At 38.5% G+C, this 17,024-nt stretch overlaps 2 protein-coding genes across 5 annotated transcripts in view; one reads left to right on the top strand and one right to left on the bottom strand.

Annotated features, from left to right (window-relative positions):
- The window catches only part of FBXL3 (F-box and leucine rich repeat protein 3), a 22,233-nt gene extending 18,316 nt beyond the window's left edge, over positions 1–3,917 (top strand). For 2 of the 3 annotated variants that reach the window (XM_015121194.3, XM_077973581.1), the window contains exon 5: positions 1,391–3,917. In XM_015121194.3, the coding sequence (XP_014976680.1) occupies positions 1,391–2,034 (644 nt within the window). In that variant the 3' untranslated portion in view covers positions 2,035–3,917. 3 annotated transcript variants of the gene reach the window in all.
- Positions 3,745–17,024, bottom strand: CLN5 (CLN5 lysosomal BMP synthase). Of its 2 annotated transcripts, none has more exons than XM_077973868.1 (4): positions 16,805–17,024; positions 13,802–13,967; positions 12,918–13,143; positions 3,745–5,074 (listed from the first exon to the last, which is right to left on the bottom strand). In XM_077973868.1, exons 1-4 carry the CDS (start codon positions 16,975–16,977, stop codon positions 5,004–5,006), a joined length of 636 nt encoding a protein of 211 aa, XP_077829994.1. In that variant the 5' UTR covers positions 16,978–17,024; the 3' UTR covers positions 3,745–5,003. The 2 variants fall into 2 exon arrangements, with proteins under 2 accessions (XP_077829994.1, XP_014976710.2); XM_015121224.3 differs by lacking the exon at positions 3,745–5,074 and adding an exon at positions 6,630–8,696.

The raw sequence follows: 17,024 nt of genomic DNA, 5'->3' as shown, positions 1-17,024 counted from the left end.
TAAGCAGTAGTTAAGTGCATGGACATAAGAGTTATTTAGCCTGTGTTTGTATTGCAGCTTTGCTATTTTTAGCTAGCTGTCTCCACTTCAAAATAGAAATAATACTTTTCCAGATTTTTAAAATTATTTGTGGCATAACCTCTAGTACCTGGCATATCATACTTGTAACAATAGTAGATGAAAATATGTATGTTTTGTTCCTATCCTTGTTTCTAAACATAAGGAAGAAATGGATTGAGTGGGTTACTTACCAGGTATTATAAGGTGCCTCTTTGGGGTAGAATTCTTATACTAGGCAGGGCACAGTGGCTCACGTCTGTAATCCCAGCACTTTGGGAGGCCAGGGCAGGTGGATCACTTGAGATCAGGAGTTCAATACTATCCTGGCCAACATGGTGAAACCCTGTCTCCACCAAAAATACAAAAATTAGCCAGGCATGGTGGCACACGCTTGTGGTCCCAGCTACTCAGGAGGCTGAGGCAGGAGAATCACTTGAACCCGGGAGGCAGAGGCTGCAGTGAGCTGAGATCACACCACTGCACTCCAGCCTGGGCTACAGAGTAAGACTGACTCAAAAAAAAAAAACAAAACAACAACAACAAAAAAACAGAACTCTTATAGAGAGATCAAATATTGACCTTTAAAATGTCATCTATTGCTAGGATGATAGTTTTGGTAAGTTATAAAGCATAGCACCCTAAGTATAGGGAATGATCTAAGGGAGCTGCTTTCTGGGTGTGTTAGAGCTTCAAAACTCATAATGTATATTTCCATTAATGTGAATTGAGTAGTTACTTTGACATGCTTATTTAGTGATATCTTGGTATTTTTTCTTATAAATTCGATAAGCTGCCTGTACACTATTAGCAATGAGACTGTTGATCATTTGATAGAAATCTTTATTCATTACCTAATTCATAGTTTTATATGGTTCTATCTTACTCTGTTTTTATTAGGATTAGGTTTTGAACTTCAAAAAATGTCCTTTGGCTTCTGTTGCAGTGATCATGTAATTACTTAACCTATAAGTTTAGTGTTAGTAATAATTTTTTTAAAATATGGCACTGTCTGTGCATTACTGGAATGCCCTAACCTTAGTGATGGTGTATTTTTTTAATGACAGAGTTAATTAATTGAGTTTTATTTCTTTTTCATAGATGGGATTTAGAATTGGTTTCATTTTCTTGTAGACAAAATTAGTAATAGATTTTGAATGTTTGTGACTTCCCTTCCAATTCAGCTATACAGATTTTCAGTTACATAGTTTTGTGGTAAGGGAACTGTGACAGACATCTGTGGGACATGTACTTGATTGAATTTTTGAACAGATAAACTTTTACAAAAACTTGCAAATAATTTGTTTTTGTTTTTTTTTTTTTTTCTTTCAAGGTATCCTTTGTGTGGCTGATCAGTGTCATGGCTTAAGAGAACTAGCCCTGAACTACCACTTATTGAGTGATGAGTTGTTACTTGCTTTGTCTTCTGAAAAACATGTTCGATTAGAACATTTGCGCATTGATGTAGTCAGTGAGAATCCTGGACAGACACACTTCCATACTATTCAGAAGAGCAGCTGGGATGCTTTCATCAGACATTCACCCAAAGTGAACTTAGTGATGTATTTTTTTTTATATGAAGAAGAATTTGACCCATTCTTTCGCTATGAAATACCTGCCACCCATCTGTATTTTGGGAGATCAGTAAGCAAAGATGTGCTTGGCCGTGTGGGAATGACATGCCCTAGACTAGTTGAACTAGTAGTGTGTGCAAATGGATTACGGCCACTTGACGAAGAGTTAATTCGCATTGCAGAACGTTGCAAAAATTTGTCAGCTATTGGACTAGGGGAATGTGAAGTCTCATGTAGTGCCTTTGTTGAGTTTGTGAAGATGTGTGGTGGCCGCCTATCTCAATTATCCATTATGGAAGAAGTACTAATTCCTGACCAAAAGTATAGTTTGGAGCAGATTCACTGGGAAGTGTCCAAGCATCTTGGTAGGGTGTGGTTTCCCGACATGATGCCCACTTGGTAAAAACCGCATGATGTAGGGCATGATGAATAGCACCTTAACTTCAAGCAAATGTATTATAATAAAAGTTTTATTTGCTGTAGTTCTGATATAATTCTACTATTTTGTGGCACAGAAATTTGATATCTTCAGTCAGTATATGTAAAGATTGTTTACTGGAAGACCCATGAATGAGTTTTGGTCAGAAAACTCCATTTGTTTCCTTAGGGTAATAGCAATCATATCTCCGAATTTTTTTAAATGTGGTTCAGATATAAAAGTAATAACCAGTTATACATGTTAAACAGTTTACAGTCTAAAGGAAACAAAACCTGTATGTTATAATATCCAAGAAGTACTAATAGGTTTTCTGAAATGTTATATTCTCTATGCATTTAAAAAAAATGTAAACTTGACATTTTAGGGTCTTCAGTTATACATACACCTGTTATAAGGTGTTTAATATAGCTCAGGAAAGTGAGCATTTTGTGAGAAAAATGAATTTATTGTATCTAATGAGAAAGATTGGATGAATGTTCTCAAATGTTACAAAGCTGTTAAAAAGGTATATATAAGTAATCGGAACACTTAGAAAACTGATAAATGTCACACAGTGGTATTATAGAAGGATAATACAGAGCCAAGATCAAATTAAAAGACAATAAATGGAACAGAAGGGAGGCAATGTTTAGCTTTGTATAAACTTTTAGGTTTGCTCTGTAATCTGCTAAACCATATACATTCTTTTGTGATATGTTACCATGTATGTGGCACTTGAGGCACTTATGTAAAGTAAGGAATGCTTTACTAGTTCTCCTTTGTTTTATCTTTGTTTAAACTAGCTTTGAAGTATTAAACAATAATTGAAATGAAAAGCTTATCTATTTTAAAAAGCCAAATTTAAATAAATATAGAACTTTAAAATGTTTATCAGTTGTTTCCATGAAAGAATATTAGTTTCCAGTAAATTTTAGTGATGGCTCACTCATTTTTCCGTTTTGGAATTACATAGTTATATAAGTAGAATTTTTAAAATCATAAAGGGAGCACCATTGTACAGTCTAGCATAAAAAGCAAATTTTAAAGAGGATATATTTAAGTTCATAATCATTTTTCAGTAAATATTGCTCAGTGAACTGGAAAACTTTAATAGAAAAATGTCTGCAGTTTTGTGATTGTTAATTTGGTTAAACTGATATTTTATATTATTTAAGTTAGGTAACATTTTATATTACTTTCATATGAATAAAGGTAATCCATGCATTGTAGAGCCTAAAAATGTTGCGTTTTTTTAGATGATATAAACTTTGATTCTGGGCACTAGTGCTAGTAGATATTACTGCCCTTCTGAGGGAAATCAGAAGTGATTTACCCCCAATGGAATACATTAATTCTCGAAGTGGCTCCTTTCAGTAGTGTGACTTTTAGAAAATATCTCAGTAGTTAAGGAAGCTAACAGTCTTAGATCTTTTAAAATGGATGACCTTCTTAAGAATAAAGCAAAAGGTGATTTTCTACATAATTTATGCTTTCCAAAAGTGATATGTTCTCCTGCAGCAACATATAAGTGAGAAGAAAAAAGGCTTATCTAGACTCGAAAATTAAAAGCAATTATAGTAATATTTCCCCTCCTCCTAAATAGTAAAAAGCTCTGATTGTACAAGAATTACCTGTGCTAGTCAAGTTTTTTTTCTTTGAACAACTTTGGAAAAATGGATTTGACAGTACATAATCAGTTCTAACCAAAGCTTGTATTTGGAAATTTACTTTTTGTACAAATTGAATTATATAATGCTTAAAATACTTTAATTCACTTTATAAGCAAAATGCATAGTACTTAATTTGTTTATACTGTAAAGTATATGTTAAATGCTTTTATCACTTTGAGAATAAAAAGTTACTAATGCTGTTGTATTTTACTTTTTAAAAACTACACATATTTGACTTTAAACTTAAAAATGTTTCAAATCCATATTTGATGGATATAATATTTAATATTAAACAATGTTTATGATAGACTTGCTTTTTTGAAGATACGAGGTTAGGCTCATGGAACCTATTCTTGAAATAAAGTCTGATGCCTAAAGAAATAGGAAATTTAAAACCTACCATGAAATATAAATTTTTAAATGTTTATACAGAAAATAAGGAATGGGTTCTTTCTGCATTCAGAATGAGAACTTATAAAACACATTATTTAGACAAAGAATTAGTCTTTAAGGGTCCTAGAACCCAACCAGTCTTTTTAGAGATAAATGTCTTTATATAAATTAGAATAGTTTTCAACTACTGAAATTATTTTCATTGTCTTACTGGCTTTCAATTTGGTAATTTAGGCTGTTTTAACCATATCAGAAAAAATAGGTATGATTGAAGATTAAGTCAATTTAGTGCATTTAAAGAACCTTTTTGTATTTTTGGGAAAGTTTAGGCTGAAAGGAAGGAGTTTGTGTGAAGAAGGTTCAAGCCTCCACTACGTCCTTTAACACACTATAGTTAATCTCTACCCCACACATAGATGATGATCTTTTCACAGACTCCAACCCCAGTTTGTGGGGCTGGTTTTAATTTTTACCAGGCAGGAAAATTCCAGCTGCTTGCTGACACCCAACTTTAAAAAGGGCACAAAGCCTTTTACTCCAAAAGTGAAATAAGAGCTTATCCTTAGAATAATCAGTCCAATAAAAGGATAAATAATCCTAACTTGTTTTAAATAGAGAAAATTTTGAAAGGAAGGTTTGAAGAGCAGGAAACTACTTGGATGATAAAGGGTAAATAATGACGAGGATGCTAGAAACACTGGCCAGCCTGTTTGTGAACAGGGAAAAAGCATGTGTGTAGTTTTGGAACATCACTCTTTGTATAGCCTGCCAACAATTTATTTAAAACAAATCTTACAGGAACTGTAATCCCAGGTAATTCAGTAAGTGCCACCACAGCAGACCATAAAACTGGATAAGACTTCCTAAGACTTGATTTTTTTTCTTGAATTTTTAAGGAGCCGCCAATATCGAGGGTTCCAAATAAAGTTTAGTAGATTTTTTCACTGTCCGTTTTCCTCTACCTGCAACAATGTATTAGATGACACTTTGTGGGTATACTTACCTAATTTTGAGCCAGATTAGTGAGAGGATATACTCACTGTAAAGCCCCAGTCAGACAAAAAATACATACATTTTAACATCTATAACATTTTTTTGAGACAGTCTGTCTCACTCTTCTGCCAGGCTGGAGTGCAGTGGTATGATCCCGGCTCGTTGCAACCTCCACCTCCTGGATTCAAGTGATTCTCCTGCCTTAGCCTCCCAAGTAGATGGGACTACAGGCATGCGCCATCACGACCAGCTAATATTTGTATTTTTAGTAGAGACGAGGTTTCACCATGTTGGCCAGGCTGGTCTCAAATTCCTGACCTCAAGTGATCTGTCCACCTTGGCCTCCCAAAGTGTTAGGATTACAGGCGTGAGCCACCGTGCCCAGCCTACAACAGCAAAATAGAAACTGCATTTAAGTTGTACTTAAGTTATAATTAAAGTAAATCACATTACATCATATTGTTCAAAGGGCAGCAAAACTTAATTGGCAGATTTCTGCGTGGCTATGTTTTGGTTTCTCAACTACTATTTTGAAAGCATGTTCTTGAATCATCTTTATCTGAAAGCTCTACATCTTGTAAGTAGAGTTGACAGGTTTAATTCTTAAGAAATACTTTTGTAAATGTTAATGCTGTCTGTGCTGTAGTTACCTGAATCTATGGTGCTTTCTGTCTTCATTAAGATTCTTAGGAACATTGAAAAATCATGGTTTTTTTTGAGACGGAGTCTCGCTCTGTTGCCCAGGGTGGAGTGCAGTGGTGCCATCTCAGCTCACTGCAACCTCTGCCTCCTGGGTTCAACTGATTCTTCTGCCTTAGCCTCACGTGTAGCTGGGATTACAGGCACGGGCCACCACGCCCAGCTTTTATTTTTTATTATTTTTTTTTTTTTGGTAATTTTAGGAGAAACGGGGTTTCACCACATTGGCCAGGCTGGTCTTGAACTCCCGACCTTCAGCAATCCTCCCACTTCAGTTTCCCAAAATGATGGGATTCCAGGCATAAGCCACTGCACCTACCCAAAAATCTTGAATGCTTTTTTCACATAACTATTAGAATGTTGTTTAAAAATTCCAGGTACAGATGTCCTCATTTGTTTTTCCTACATAACCAAGTTCTTTGATTTGCAGTTGACCAAAACTTGGTACAAGAATCTTTGTCTCTTCAAGGCAGTTCTGGAAATCCAAAATCCTGAACTGTTTTTCCAGAGCAATTTTCCTAAGAGTTTGGCAGACGTTGGTGTTGCCTGAGTTTAGCCACTAGATGGTGATAATGCACAGATCCAAGTTTTCTTGTGACATTGTAAAAACAATTAGCAGGTTAAAGAGGCAGTATTAATTTGGAATGTTTAGGCATTATTATCAGGAGTAGACAGGCTAAATAGGAGGTGTGAAAGAAAGTTCTCCCTCTGTATTTGAGGAAGATACCTGGTGACTGGGTTATTTTCAGACTGTTGTGGAACTAGTTAAAAAAAACAACAGTAAAAATGAATTCCTAGACAAAATAAGACCAAAGACACATAAAATACAAGCTCCAATTTTTTTAATTAGACCCAACAGAAACAAAAACACTCCAACAAATTGCTTTAAAAGTTTATAAAAGCTTCCTGTCAGTATCTGTACTTATTTCCTCACAGACTAGTAACATCTGGTTGGCAGGCACTGGTCTGAGGACCACACTTTGGTGCTAAAAAGCCTGTACTATAGTGCATCCAATTCAGTCGGCAGAACCTGGGTTCAAGACCTGACTTCATTACTACTAGCTGGGTAGCCAGAGAAAGATCACTTAGCCTTTCTAAGGTCCAATTTACTCATTTGGATCAGGCTAATTACATCTATGATTAAGCTTTCTATGAACGCTCAGTAATAATGTACTAACCTCTCAGGAAGCACTTGAATATCAGCTGAAACTGAATCACATAATTGGTACATTTACATATTAAATGTGAATTGTTTTCTCGGACATCCACTCCATCTTCTTACTGACTGGTGTTTAATCCTTGAATAGAAACGTGTTCAGTTGATCATCAAATACTTAAAGGACCTTGAAAGCTTGTCTGGCTCTAATGAAAGCACAGCTGAACTCGGACCGAAACCTGTCCTCTCTCGGAGATGTGCAACCTCTTCCACTGCGCTGACAGCTTTGTGGGAAGAGGGAGAACTACAGGAAACAGTGAAGAAGTCAGACGCTGCCTGTTTACGCAAACATGTCTGCAGCCATATACCTGCACACCCCGGCTGGAAGAACTGCGGAAGCACTATGCCATCAGCTTAAAGTCTAGGTGACTACAAAACCCGGGAAGGTCTGGCACATAAACTACATGAGGCAAGATCAAGGATGACAATTTGTTCTTTGATATTATCACTGCCATTCAGTGTGACCTGCCAAACATATACAACTTCCATCTTTACAGCAATCCTAAATCCTAGGATTTAGTGATGTTAGGTTGCTTAAATAACACAAGCCAGTTACTAGCTAGTTCCAGAATGCCAGCCAGAAATGTGTGTTAACACTGGATTTGCCACATCTAGAAGCACAACCACTCCAGTTACGGTTTCTAAACTAATCTCTAAAGTTATGTGAATGGACTGTAATCAGACTATACTAAACTTGGTTCCAGAAGTTATAAAAGTTGTAAAGTCAGTCTAAACTAAAGCACTTGAGTGAAAAAGTGTAACTGCCATACCAGAAAAAAGAGCTCCCATCATGAAAATGTCACTGAAGGTATTTTTTTTTATTTTTGAAGGTATTTTAAAAATCTTGGCACATCATATCTATCTGTGGGACCTTGGGTCCAAAGGTCCTACATAACTGATATGAACCATAATTCTCTGTATTAACAAAGGCTCGGAAATTGAAACCAAGATCACTTAACTTGCTCACTTTGGCCAATATAGTATGAATTTCAGTTTCTTTCCAAGAGAAAAGTCCTGAGATGTTAATATGCAGCAGTTCTGCTGATGTGCATTTTAACTTCCTGCACCAAGGAAGAAAAGCTAAGAAATTCACAAAAGTAAAATCAGCCCCTGAAAAACAGATGCTGGTGATTGGCGAAAAAAGAGCAGTAGAATTAAGGTGTTTTATAAACCAGAGAGTGTTTTGTTTTTGTTAGGTAAAGGGATTTCTTCATATGTTATTTTGATAAAAGGGAATTTCATAGGTAAAAACCAATATTCAAAATTGTAAAACAAATAGAACTCTCTGTGCACAATCACTGCATCAAAAATTTGCAAGAGATTCAACAGAAATTCTTTAGTTGACAAATGTGGTTTGAAGGGGTAATAAAATCTTTTTATGGCTAAACCAAGAGTCTTGTTTCCTGTTGGCCCAAAAACAGATGTTTCATTTCCCAGATAAGTAGGTTCTCCACTGTAAAGAAATATTCTTGTATAGTTTGTTTCTATGTTCTTGAACTCTGCTCCAAATTCAGCCAACTTGCTAAAGGTCCTTAACACAAACTGGGAACAGTCGTAGGAATCAAACCATGTCTCTGCCCCTTTTTCTGGGCTGGCTTTTACATTCCATGTCTCGTAATAAATTCCTGTTTCATTGTCCTGTTTCACCCACTTTGCCATTTGATTGAACATGTTTCCTAGTTCAAAAAAACAAAACAAAGTCACCTAGTGAACGAAGCTAATCATGTTAATTTTTTTTTTTTTTTTTTTTTTGAGTCAGGTCTCCTCTGTTGCCAAGGCTAGAGTGCGGTGGTACAATCACAGCTCACTGCAGCCTTGACCTCCCAGGCTTAAGTGATCCTCCCACCTCAGCCTCCTGAGTAGCTGCGACTACAGGTGTGGGCCACCAAAGCCAACTAATTTTTTACTTTTTTTTTTTTATTTGAGAACAGCCTGGGCAACACAGGGTCTTGCTGTATTGCCCAAGCTGGTCTCAAACTCTCAGCCTCAAGTGATCCTCCTGCTTCAGTCTTCTAAAGCACTGGGATTATAGGTGTGAGCTACCATGCCTGGCCTAATCATATTAATTTTAAGTAAAATGTTCTAACTTGATTAAGACTATGGATGCATGTGAGTAAACAATGGTTTTGGATTTCCACACCTATGGAACCAAAAAAGAGCCCGCATTGCCAAGACAGTCCTAAACCAAAAGAACAAAGCTGGAGGCATCACACTACCTGACTTCAAACTATACTACAAGGCTACAGTAACCAAAACAGCATGGTACTGGTACCCAAACAGAGATATAGACCAATGGAACAGAACAGAGCCCTCAGAAATAATACCATACATCTACAACCATCTGACCTTTGACAAACCTGACAAAAACAAGAAATGGGGATAAGGATTCCCTATTTAATAAATGGTGCTGGGAAAACTGGCTAGCCATAAGTAGAAAGCTGAAACTGGATCCCTTCGTTATACCTTATACAAGAATTAATTCAAGATGTTTTAGAGACTTAAATGTTAGACCTAAAACCATAAAAACCCTACAAGAAAACCTAGGTAATACCATTCAGGACATAGGCATGGGCAAGGATTTCATGTCTAAAACACCAAAAGCAACGGCAACAAAAGCCAAAATTGACAAATGGGATCTAATTAAACCAAAGAGCTTCTGCACAGCAAAAGAAACTACCATCAGAGTGAACAGGCAACCTACAGAATGGGAGAAAATTTTTGCAATCTACTCATCTGACAAAGGGCTAATATCCAGAACCTACAAAGAACTCAAATTTACAACAACAACAAAAAAAAACCCCATCAAAAAGTGGGCAAAGGATATGAACACACATTTCTCAAAAGAAGACATGCATACAGCCAACAGACATATGAAAAAATGCTCACCATCACTGGCCATCAGAGAAATGCAAATCAAAACCACAATGAGATACCATCTCACACCAGTTAGAATGGCAATCATTAAAAAGTCAGGAAACAACAAGTGCTGGAGAGGATGTGGAGAAATAGGAACACTTTTACACTGTTGGTGGGATTGTAAACTGGTCCAACCATTGTGGAAAACAGTATGGTGATTCCTCAAGGATCTAGAACTAGAAATACTATATGACCCAGCCATCCATTACTGGGTATATACCCAAAGGATTATAAATCATGCTGCTATAAAGACACATGCACATTTATGTTTATTGCAGCACTATTCACAATAGCAAAGACTTGGAATCAACCCAAATGTCCATCAGTGACAGACTGGATTAAGAAAATGTGGCACATATATACCATGGAATACTATGCAGCCATATAAAAGGATGAGTTTGTATTCTTTGTAGGGACATAGATGCAGCTGGAAACCATCATTCTCAGCAAACTATCGCAAGAACAGAAAACCAAACACCGCATGTTCTCACTCATAGGTGGGAACTGAACAATGAGATCACCTGGACTCTGGAAGGGGAACATCACACACCAGGGCCTATTATCGGGAGGGGGGAGGGATGGCATTGGGAGTTATACCTGATATAAATGATGAGTTGACGGGTGCTGACGAGTTGACGGGTGCAGCACACCAACATGGCACAAGTATACATATGTAACAAATCTGCACGTTGTGCACATGTACCCTAGAACTTAAAGTATAATAAAACAAAACAAACAAACAAAAAAATGTGACCCAAGTCACATAAGGAGTTACCAATGGAAGAGTTGCTGAACTCTTTTCATTACTAACCAACAATGCAGCATGTGCAACAAAATTCTAACTTTCGGCAACTTTCCAATACATCCAAAAGAAGAAAAAAATCTCAAAGATAAAATATTTAAACTGCTCAAGAGGGCCTCAAATATAAGATCATATACATTTTGGGAGGCAATGTATCAAAGCAGTTAGGAGAATGGGCAATGGGGCGTAACTGCCAGGGCTAGAGTCCCACTTACTAAGCTGTGTAACCACTCTATGCCTCAGTTTCTCCATCTGTAAAATGGGCAAAATAATAGTAACTACCTGCAGAAGTTGTGATGATGAATGATGTGATATATGTACAGTACTCAGAACAGTGCCAGAACCAGTCTATATGAGTAGTAGCTATTATTTTTCATCATAAAAATATCACTAAAATTTTTTCAGATATAGTTAACATATCCTTTAATCAGGCATTTTATGGATTTCTCTTACTATTTCGTTTAGAAAGTCCAATTTAATTGTACAAAATGTTTTATCATTTTATTCATTTTTATGATAGGAAAAGAGCATTTTTAGGGAGAAATGCAAAGATCAGAGATACACTACTCATCACCTACAGGTGAAGTTCTGCATGAGTAATAGTTTGGGTCAGAGTTTAGCGGTTCCACCAAAAGCAAATGCAACATAAACAAAGATAAATAGATGAGACTTAATTCAACTAAAAAGCTTCTGCACAGCAAAAGGAACAATCAGCAGAGTAAACAGACAACCCACAGAGTGGGAGAAAAAAACAGACAACCCACAGAGTGGGAGAAAATCTTTGCAATCTACACATCTGACAAAGGACTAATATCCAGAATCTACAAGGAACTCAAATCAGCAAGAAAAAACAATCCCATCAAAAAGTGGGTTAATGGCTGGGGAGTGGTGCTTCACTCCTTTAAACCCAGCTCTTTGGGAGGCCGAGGTGGGCGGATGACCTGAGGTCAGCAGTTTGAGACCAGCCTGGCCAACATGGCAAAAACCAATCTCTACTAAAAATACAAAAATTAGCTTGGCATGGTGGCGGGCACCTGTAATCCCAGCTACTTGGGAGGCTGAGGCAGGAGAATCGCTTGAACCCAGGAGGTGGAGCTTGCAGTGAGCCGAGATCATGCCATTGCATTCCAGCGTGAGCGACAAGAACAAAACTCCACCTCAAAAAAACAAAAACAAAAACAAAACAAAACAAAAGGGTGGAGGGTTGCTAAGGACACAAATAGACAATTCTCAAAAAAATGCTCAGGAAAATGCAATGCAATGATCAGGGAAATGCAAATCAAAACCACAATGTGATACCACCTCACTCCTGCAAGAATAGCTGTAATCAAAACATAAAAAAAAATAGATATTGGCAGGATGTAGTGGAAAGGGAACACTTCTACACTGCTGGTGGAAATGTAAATTAGTACAACAACTATGGAAAACAGTGTGGAAATTCCTTGAAGAACTAAAAGTAGAACTGCCATTTGATCCAGCAGTCCCACTACTGGGTATCTACCCAATGAGGAAAAGAACTCATTATATGAAAAAGATACTTGCCCATGCATGTTTATAGAAGCACAGCACAATTTGCAATTGCAAAAATATGGGACCAGCCCAAACACCCATCAATCAATGAGTGGATAAAGAAAATGTGGTGTATATATACCAAGGAATACGACTCAGCCATAAAAAGGAATTAAATAATGGCATTTGCAGCAACTTGGAATAATGGTCTCCAATTCCATCCAAGTGAAGTAACTCTTCAGGAATGGAAAACCAAACATTGTATGTTCTTACTCATAAGTGGGAACTAAGCTACGAGGATGCAAAGGCATAAGAATGATGAACTTTGGGAATTTGGGGGAAAGGGTGGAGAGGGGTGAGGGATAAAAGACTACACATTGGGTACAGTGTACACTACTCAGGTGATGGGTGTGCCAAAATCTCAGAAATCACCATTGAAGAACTCATTCATGTAACCAAACATAACCTGTTCCCCACAAACCTATTGAAATAAAATAAATAAAAAATACAAGAGATGAAAAAAATTCCCAAAGTTTAGTGGTTCCAGAAGTACATTTTACAAATGACCTCTAAGTAAAACATTACTGAAATGTTTCCATAGAAGTATTACAATTTCTTTCATTTGGATTTTGATGTAATTATCAAATATTGCTATATTTTCAAAACTTACCTGATATAGTCGCTACTTTAACTAATGTACCATTTTCCTTCCAGTGAACATCATCAATTCCCTCAAAAAAGCAGGCAGCGCCTTGATTACACCAGAAAGGGGCATCCATTTCAGGTCGGAGATGGGGAAATGTACAGTTGCCAAGTTGGAAGAGTTCATACCATTCCATTGTGTAGTTCTTGCCAGTTAATGTACTCCTGAATCCAATGGCATCATGCATAATTTTCTGTGTAAACACAATACACGTATAAAAGCAACTGAGACATAACCATGGGTCCAGGTAACCTGATAGGAGAAAATGTGGCACATCACAAATGCATATCAAGTAGAACAGCTGTTCAGCTGTTCTTCCATGCTGCTATTGTCATATCCACTCTGTGGCCCCAATCTCCAGGCCCTCCTCCACCCTGGCTTTGGTCCCTACAGCTCATTTCAAATAGGAGGCATGCATATTATGTGGACAAGCTCGTAATTTCCTCAGAGCTTAGAATAAGCTGCGGAGCCCCCTGCCGGTCTCCGGAAGGAGCTCTACAGACCTCACGTGGTGATGGGTTAACCTGGAAAAGTGACTACAACAGGATCTGGAAATCAAGAGGTGTTTTCTGCCTACCCTGCCCCTTCTGGGCCTCTTCTCATCTTCCAGGAGCTGGATACAGGAGCTGGATTCAGATTCATAATATTACAACGGATAATGGTGATTACATTTGTTGTCAAGATTATAAAATCTAATAGTAACTATTTTTGACTACTCATTTTAAATGTACTAAGAGAAACACCAACATGATCTAAAGTCAGCCATCTAAGTAGTGATTACTCCCTAAAAATCAACTTAATAACCAAATCATTGAATTAACCAAAGTTGTAAGACCAAGATGCATCCTTACCAAGTGTCCCAGGAGGTCTCCATATTTAAATTCCCATACTGGGGCTTGTAATCGAAAGACTTCAATGTCATCATCACCCTCCATAACTGGGATAGGTGAGCCAGTTGGACAGAAAGTATATTTAGCTTGACAATAAGGATCAGGTTTTGGACGGGAGTCAAAGCGTCTAATAAAGAAAAAGAAACCATCTACTTAGATTCCAACAGGAATTGGATTCTTCTCCCATCTTTTAGAATCCAGTAACATTTTTAGGGGACCATTCAAAGGTCAGACCATAGTTAATAAATATAAACATACATTTTGTTATCTTGTGAACAAACTTCCAATAATGTTTTTAATAGCAAATGATAAACTCAAAGCACTCTGATAAATCCAGGATTCCCTGTTCCCTGATCCCACTGTGAAAATTTTGAAGACAGGAATCCTATCTTAAAATTTTATAGCTCCAGGTCATAGTAGACATTTGCAAATGTTTACAGATTAAATGAACATTTTTCCAATGTGTTCAGTTTTACAAACAATCCATACATTAAGATTATTCAGATGATTATGAGTCATAGTATATATTTTATATTTACTTACAAAATAACATTCAACCAATATGTATTGAGGTTCTACTAGGTATATAGGGAACTATAGGAAGAAGGAGGGAAACAGAAATTAAAACACTGTTGCTTTTCTCTGTGGGTGGGAGCTGCAAAGACATTCAACAAGTAATGAGTGTGGGATGTGCTAGACTAAAGAAATGAGTTCTACCTGGCACAAAGGAAGGACAAATCATTGTTAACCAGGTATGGGATGAATGGGGTGGGGAGGGCAAAGAAAGAGATGAAGGCCAGGCCTACGTTTTTAACGTACTTGGCTAGAAGGTTAAGACAGAAAGGCAGAGGAAATGTTAAGTATTATAAGACAAGCCTGGCACATTTGGTCTCCGGTAGGTACGGAAGACTAGGATTCAGGCTTCAATGCACGAGTGGAGACAGAAGAGACTGGCAGGGGCTGTCATTCTGTCACTAGGAGAATGTGCATGGAATTCCCTGCCTTACAACTGGGGGGGGCTAAGCTTAAAGGATGTTAAGTAGCAGATCTGATAGGACTGAATTTGCTATAAAGTAAACCTTATTTCATGAATTAAAAGAGGGTAGGGAGAGAGGCCAAATTAAACATGAGAGATCAGTTAGAAGATGACCTCAACAATGCAGGCAAGAAAAGAAGACCAGAGAAGGCCATAGCAATAGGACTCGAGGAGCACCACAGTTGAATTCAGCTCAGCAGACACACTGGTCACCCATAATCTGGCATTGGGAAAGAAGGAAGTGGTGGTGACAAGAGCTTCTATCTAAGAATACTAGATCCCCAACCCAGATCTACTGTTTTACAATCCCAACAAATCAACAAAAATTTCTATTTTAACTTAAGAAGTTAAAATCTTTATGCTGACCAAAAACATTAACAATGTTCCCAAAAGCTTCTGCCACTTGGGTACAGTGTTTTATAGGCACTTACCTGGTTTAAACAAATACATAATCACATAGAGATTGCACTGACCCACAGCAAAGTCTTTTAGTTCAAAGGTAATTTAAATGTGAACTTAATAAAATTAAATATTATATTCAATTGAGGGGATCAGATGGGGGCATGTACTTAATATCTGAGACTTAAAAAAAAAATCCACTAAAAAGCTATGGTCAACACCTTGCCCTAATGTTCAATCAAAGCGTTTGGATTTACAATTCTTGTTCTATTGAGTAATTTTGACTTCTTACAAACAGTTTTTTATTAACATTTTTCAGAAAACTAGCTTCAACCACAAACTTCTCTTTCCACGTAGTATATCACACGAAACAAAACAGTGCTGCAAACCTTTCAGTGAGCAGAATACACTAGCTAGATTTGATAACAGCTGGCATTCTGCTAGATTTAATCCTTCCAGCAAACCGATAAGTGCTACCACTATTCCTATTGTGTGACTCAGGGCATGTGGGCACAGAGATTCTGAGTAACTTTCCCAAGATCCCTGGTGATGATGGAGCCAGATTTGACCCGCAGCAGGCAGAACCTAAAACTTGCTCCTCACAAAGAGGAAATCCTGCCTTCCCACTCATACTGTCATGCAAAATAGCTGTTTTTATTTTTCAGGTTTGTTGTGTGCAGTTTTAAGCTGTTGATTACTTATGCTGGTATGTTAAAATTATGTCCATTATAAATTGAATTAAAATAATGATGCTTTTGGTTTAAAGAAAAACAGCTGTTTTCAGAAACTGCTGGTCGTTCTCCTGCCTGATGTTGACACCATGTTTTCTTTCTCTGTGTTTAGCTATCTCTGACCGCCGGAGGCTGTGTGTCTTCTCTGTCAAAGGCTGGAATCGGCCTCCCAGGAGTGCGGGCCCTGTCCTCGTCTTAGGACCGGCGTCCTACCTCCAGGCTGAAGACCGGACAAACGCGATGACTATCTTCCCGGTCTAACCAGGACTGCAGGAGACGGGGATTCCGGGATGCGGGACTTTTGAGTGCAAAACTGGGAAGTTCCAATAAGGACTTCGGATCGGGTTCTGATCAGGTTCAAACCAGAGCGAGTTGGTCGCCCAGTAAATTGTACCAAATGTTCCGCAGTAATAACTAATGACAGTGCATGATATAAATAAATGCGACAGACAGTGTTTTTAAACTACTCAATAAATCAGCTACTTGTATCCAGAAATCCCTCCATTAAATAACATTACTCTCCTTTTCTGCTGCCAAGATTCGGGACTGTCCTGAGTCTGCCGCAAGTGGCCAGAGGGAGGAAAGATCCCAGGGCTGTGCATAACAAGCGGCTGCGACTCCCCAGTCCTCAACTTTGCTCTCAAGTGCGCTCCGAGCATCACCCGGCGCTGCCCCCGCGCCGTCTCGTGATCCGACACAAACCACCGTGCGCGGGGCTCCCCGCGCGAGCACCCCGTCCCCCATCGGCAACGCCGACTGCGACCCCGACCCCGACAGTGCGCGTGCCGCCGCACTCACTTGTAGGGCACCGGCCAGTGGCGCCGGGAGAGAACGCCCGAGGCCCGGGGCCAGCCCGGAACCGCCGCGAGCCATAGCAGCGCCACGGCCGGGCACCAGGAAGCGCGTCCCCGAGCCGCGCCCGCGCCCCGCCGCATCTTGGCGCCCTGTGCGGTGTCTAACTCCGGCGCCATCAGGCTGCACCCAGTGCTTCCGGATCCTCTGGAGGCCTGCGACGCCT

The sequence above is a fragment of the Macaca mulatta genome, chromosome 17 (assembly GCF_049350105.2).
Source record: "Macaca mulatta isolate MMU2019108-1 chromosome 17, T2T-MMU8v2.0, whole genome shotgun sequence".
Lineage (NCBI taxonomy): Eukaryota > Metazoa > Chordata > Mammalia > Primates > Cercopithecidae > Macaca > Macaca mulatta.
The sequence above is the reverse complement of the archived record's forward strand: the minus strand, read 5'-3'. Positions and strand labels throughout refer to the sequence as shown.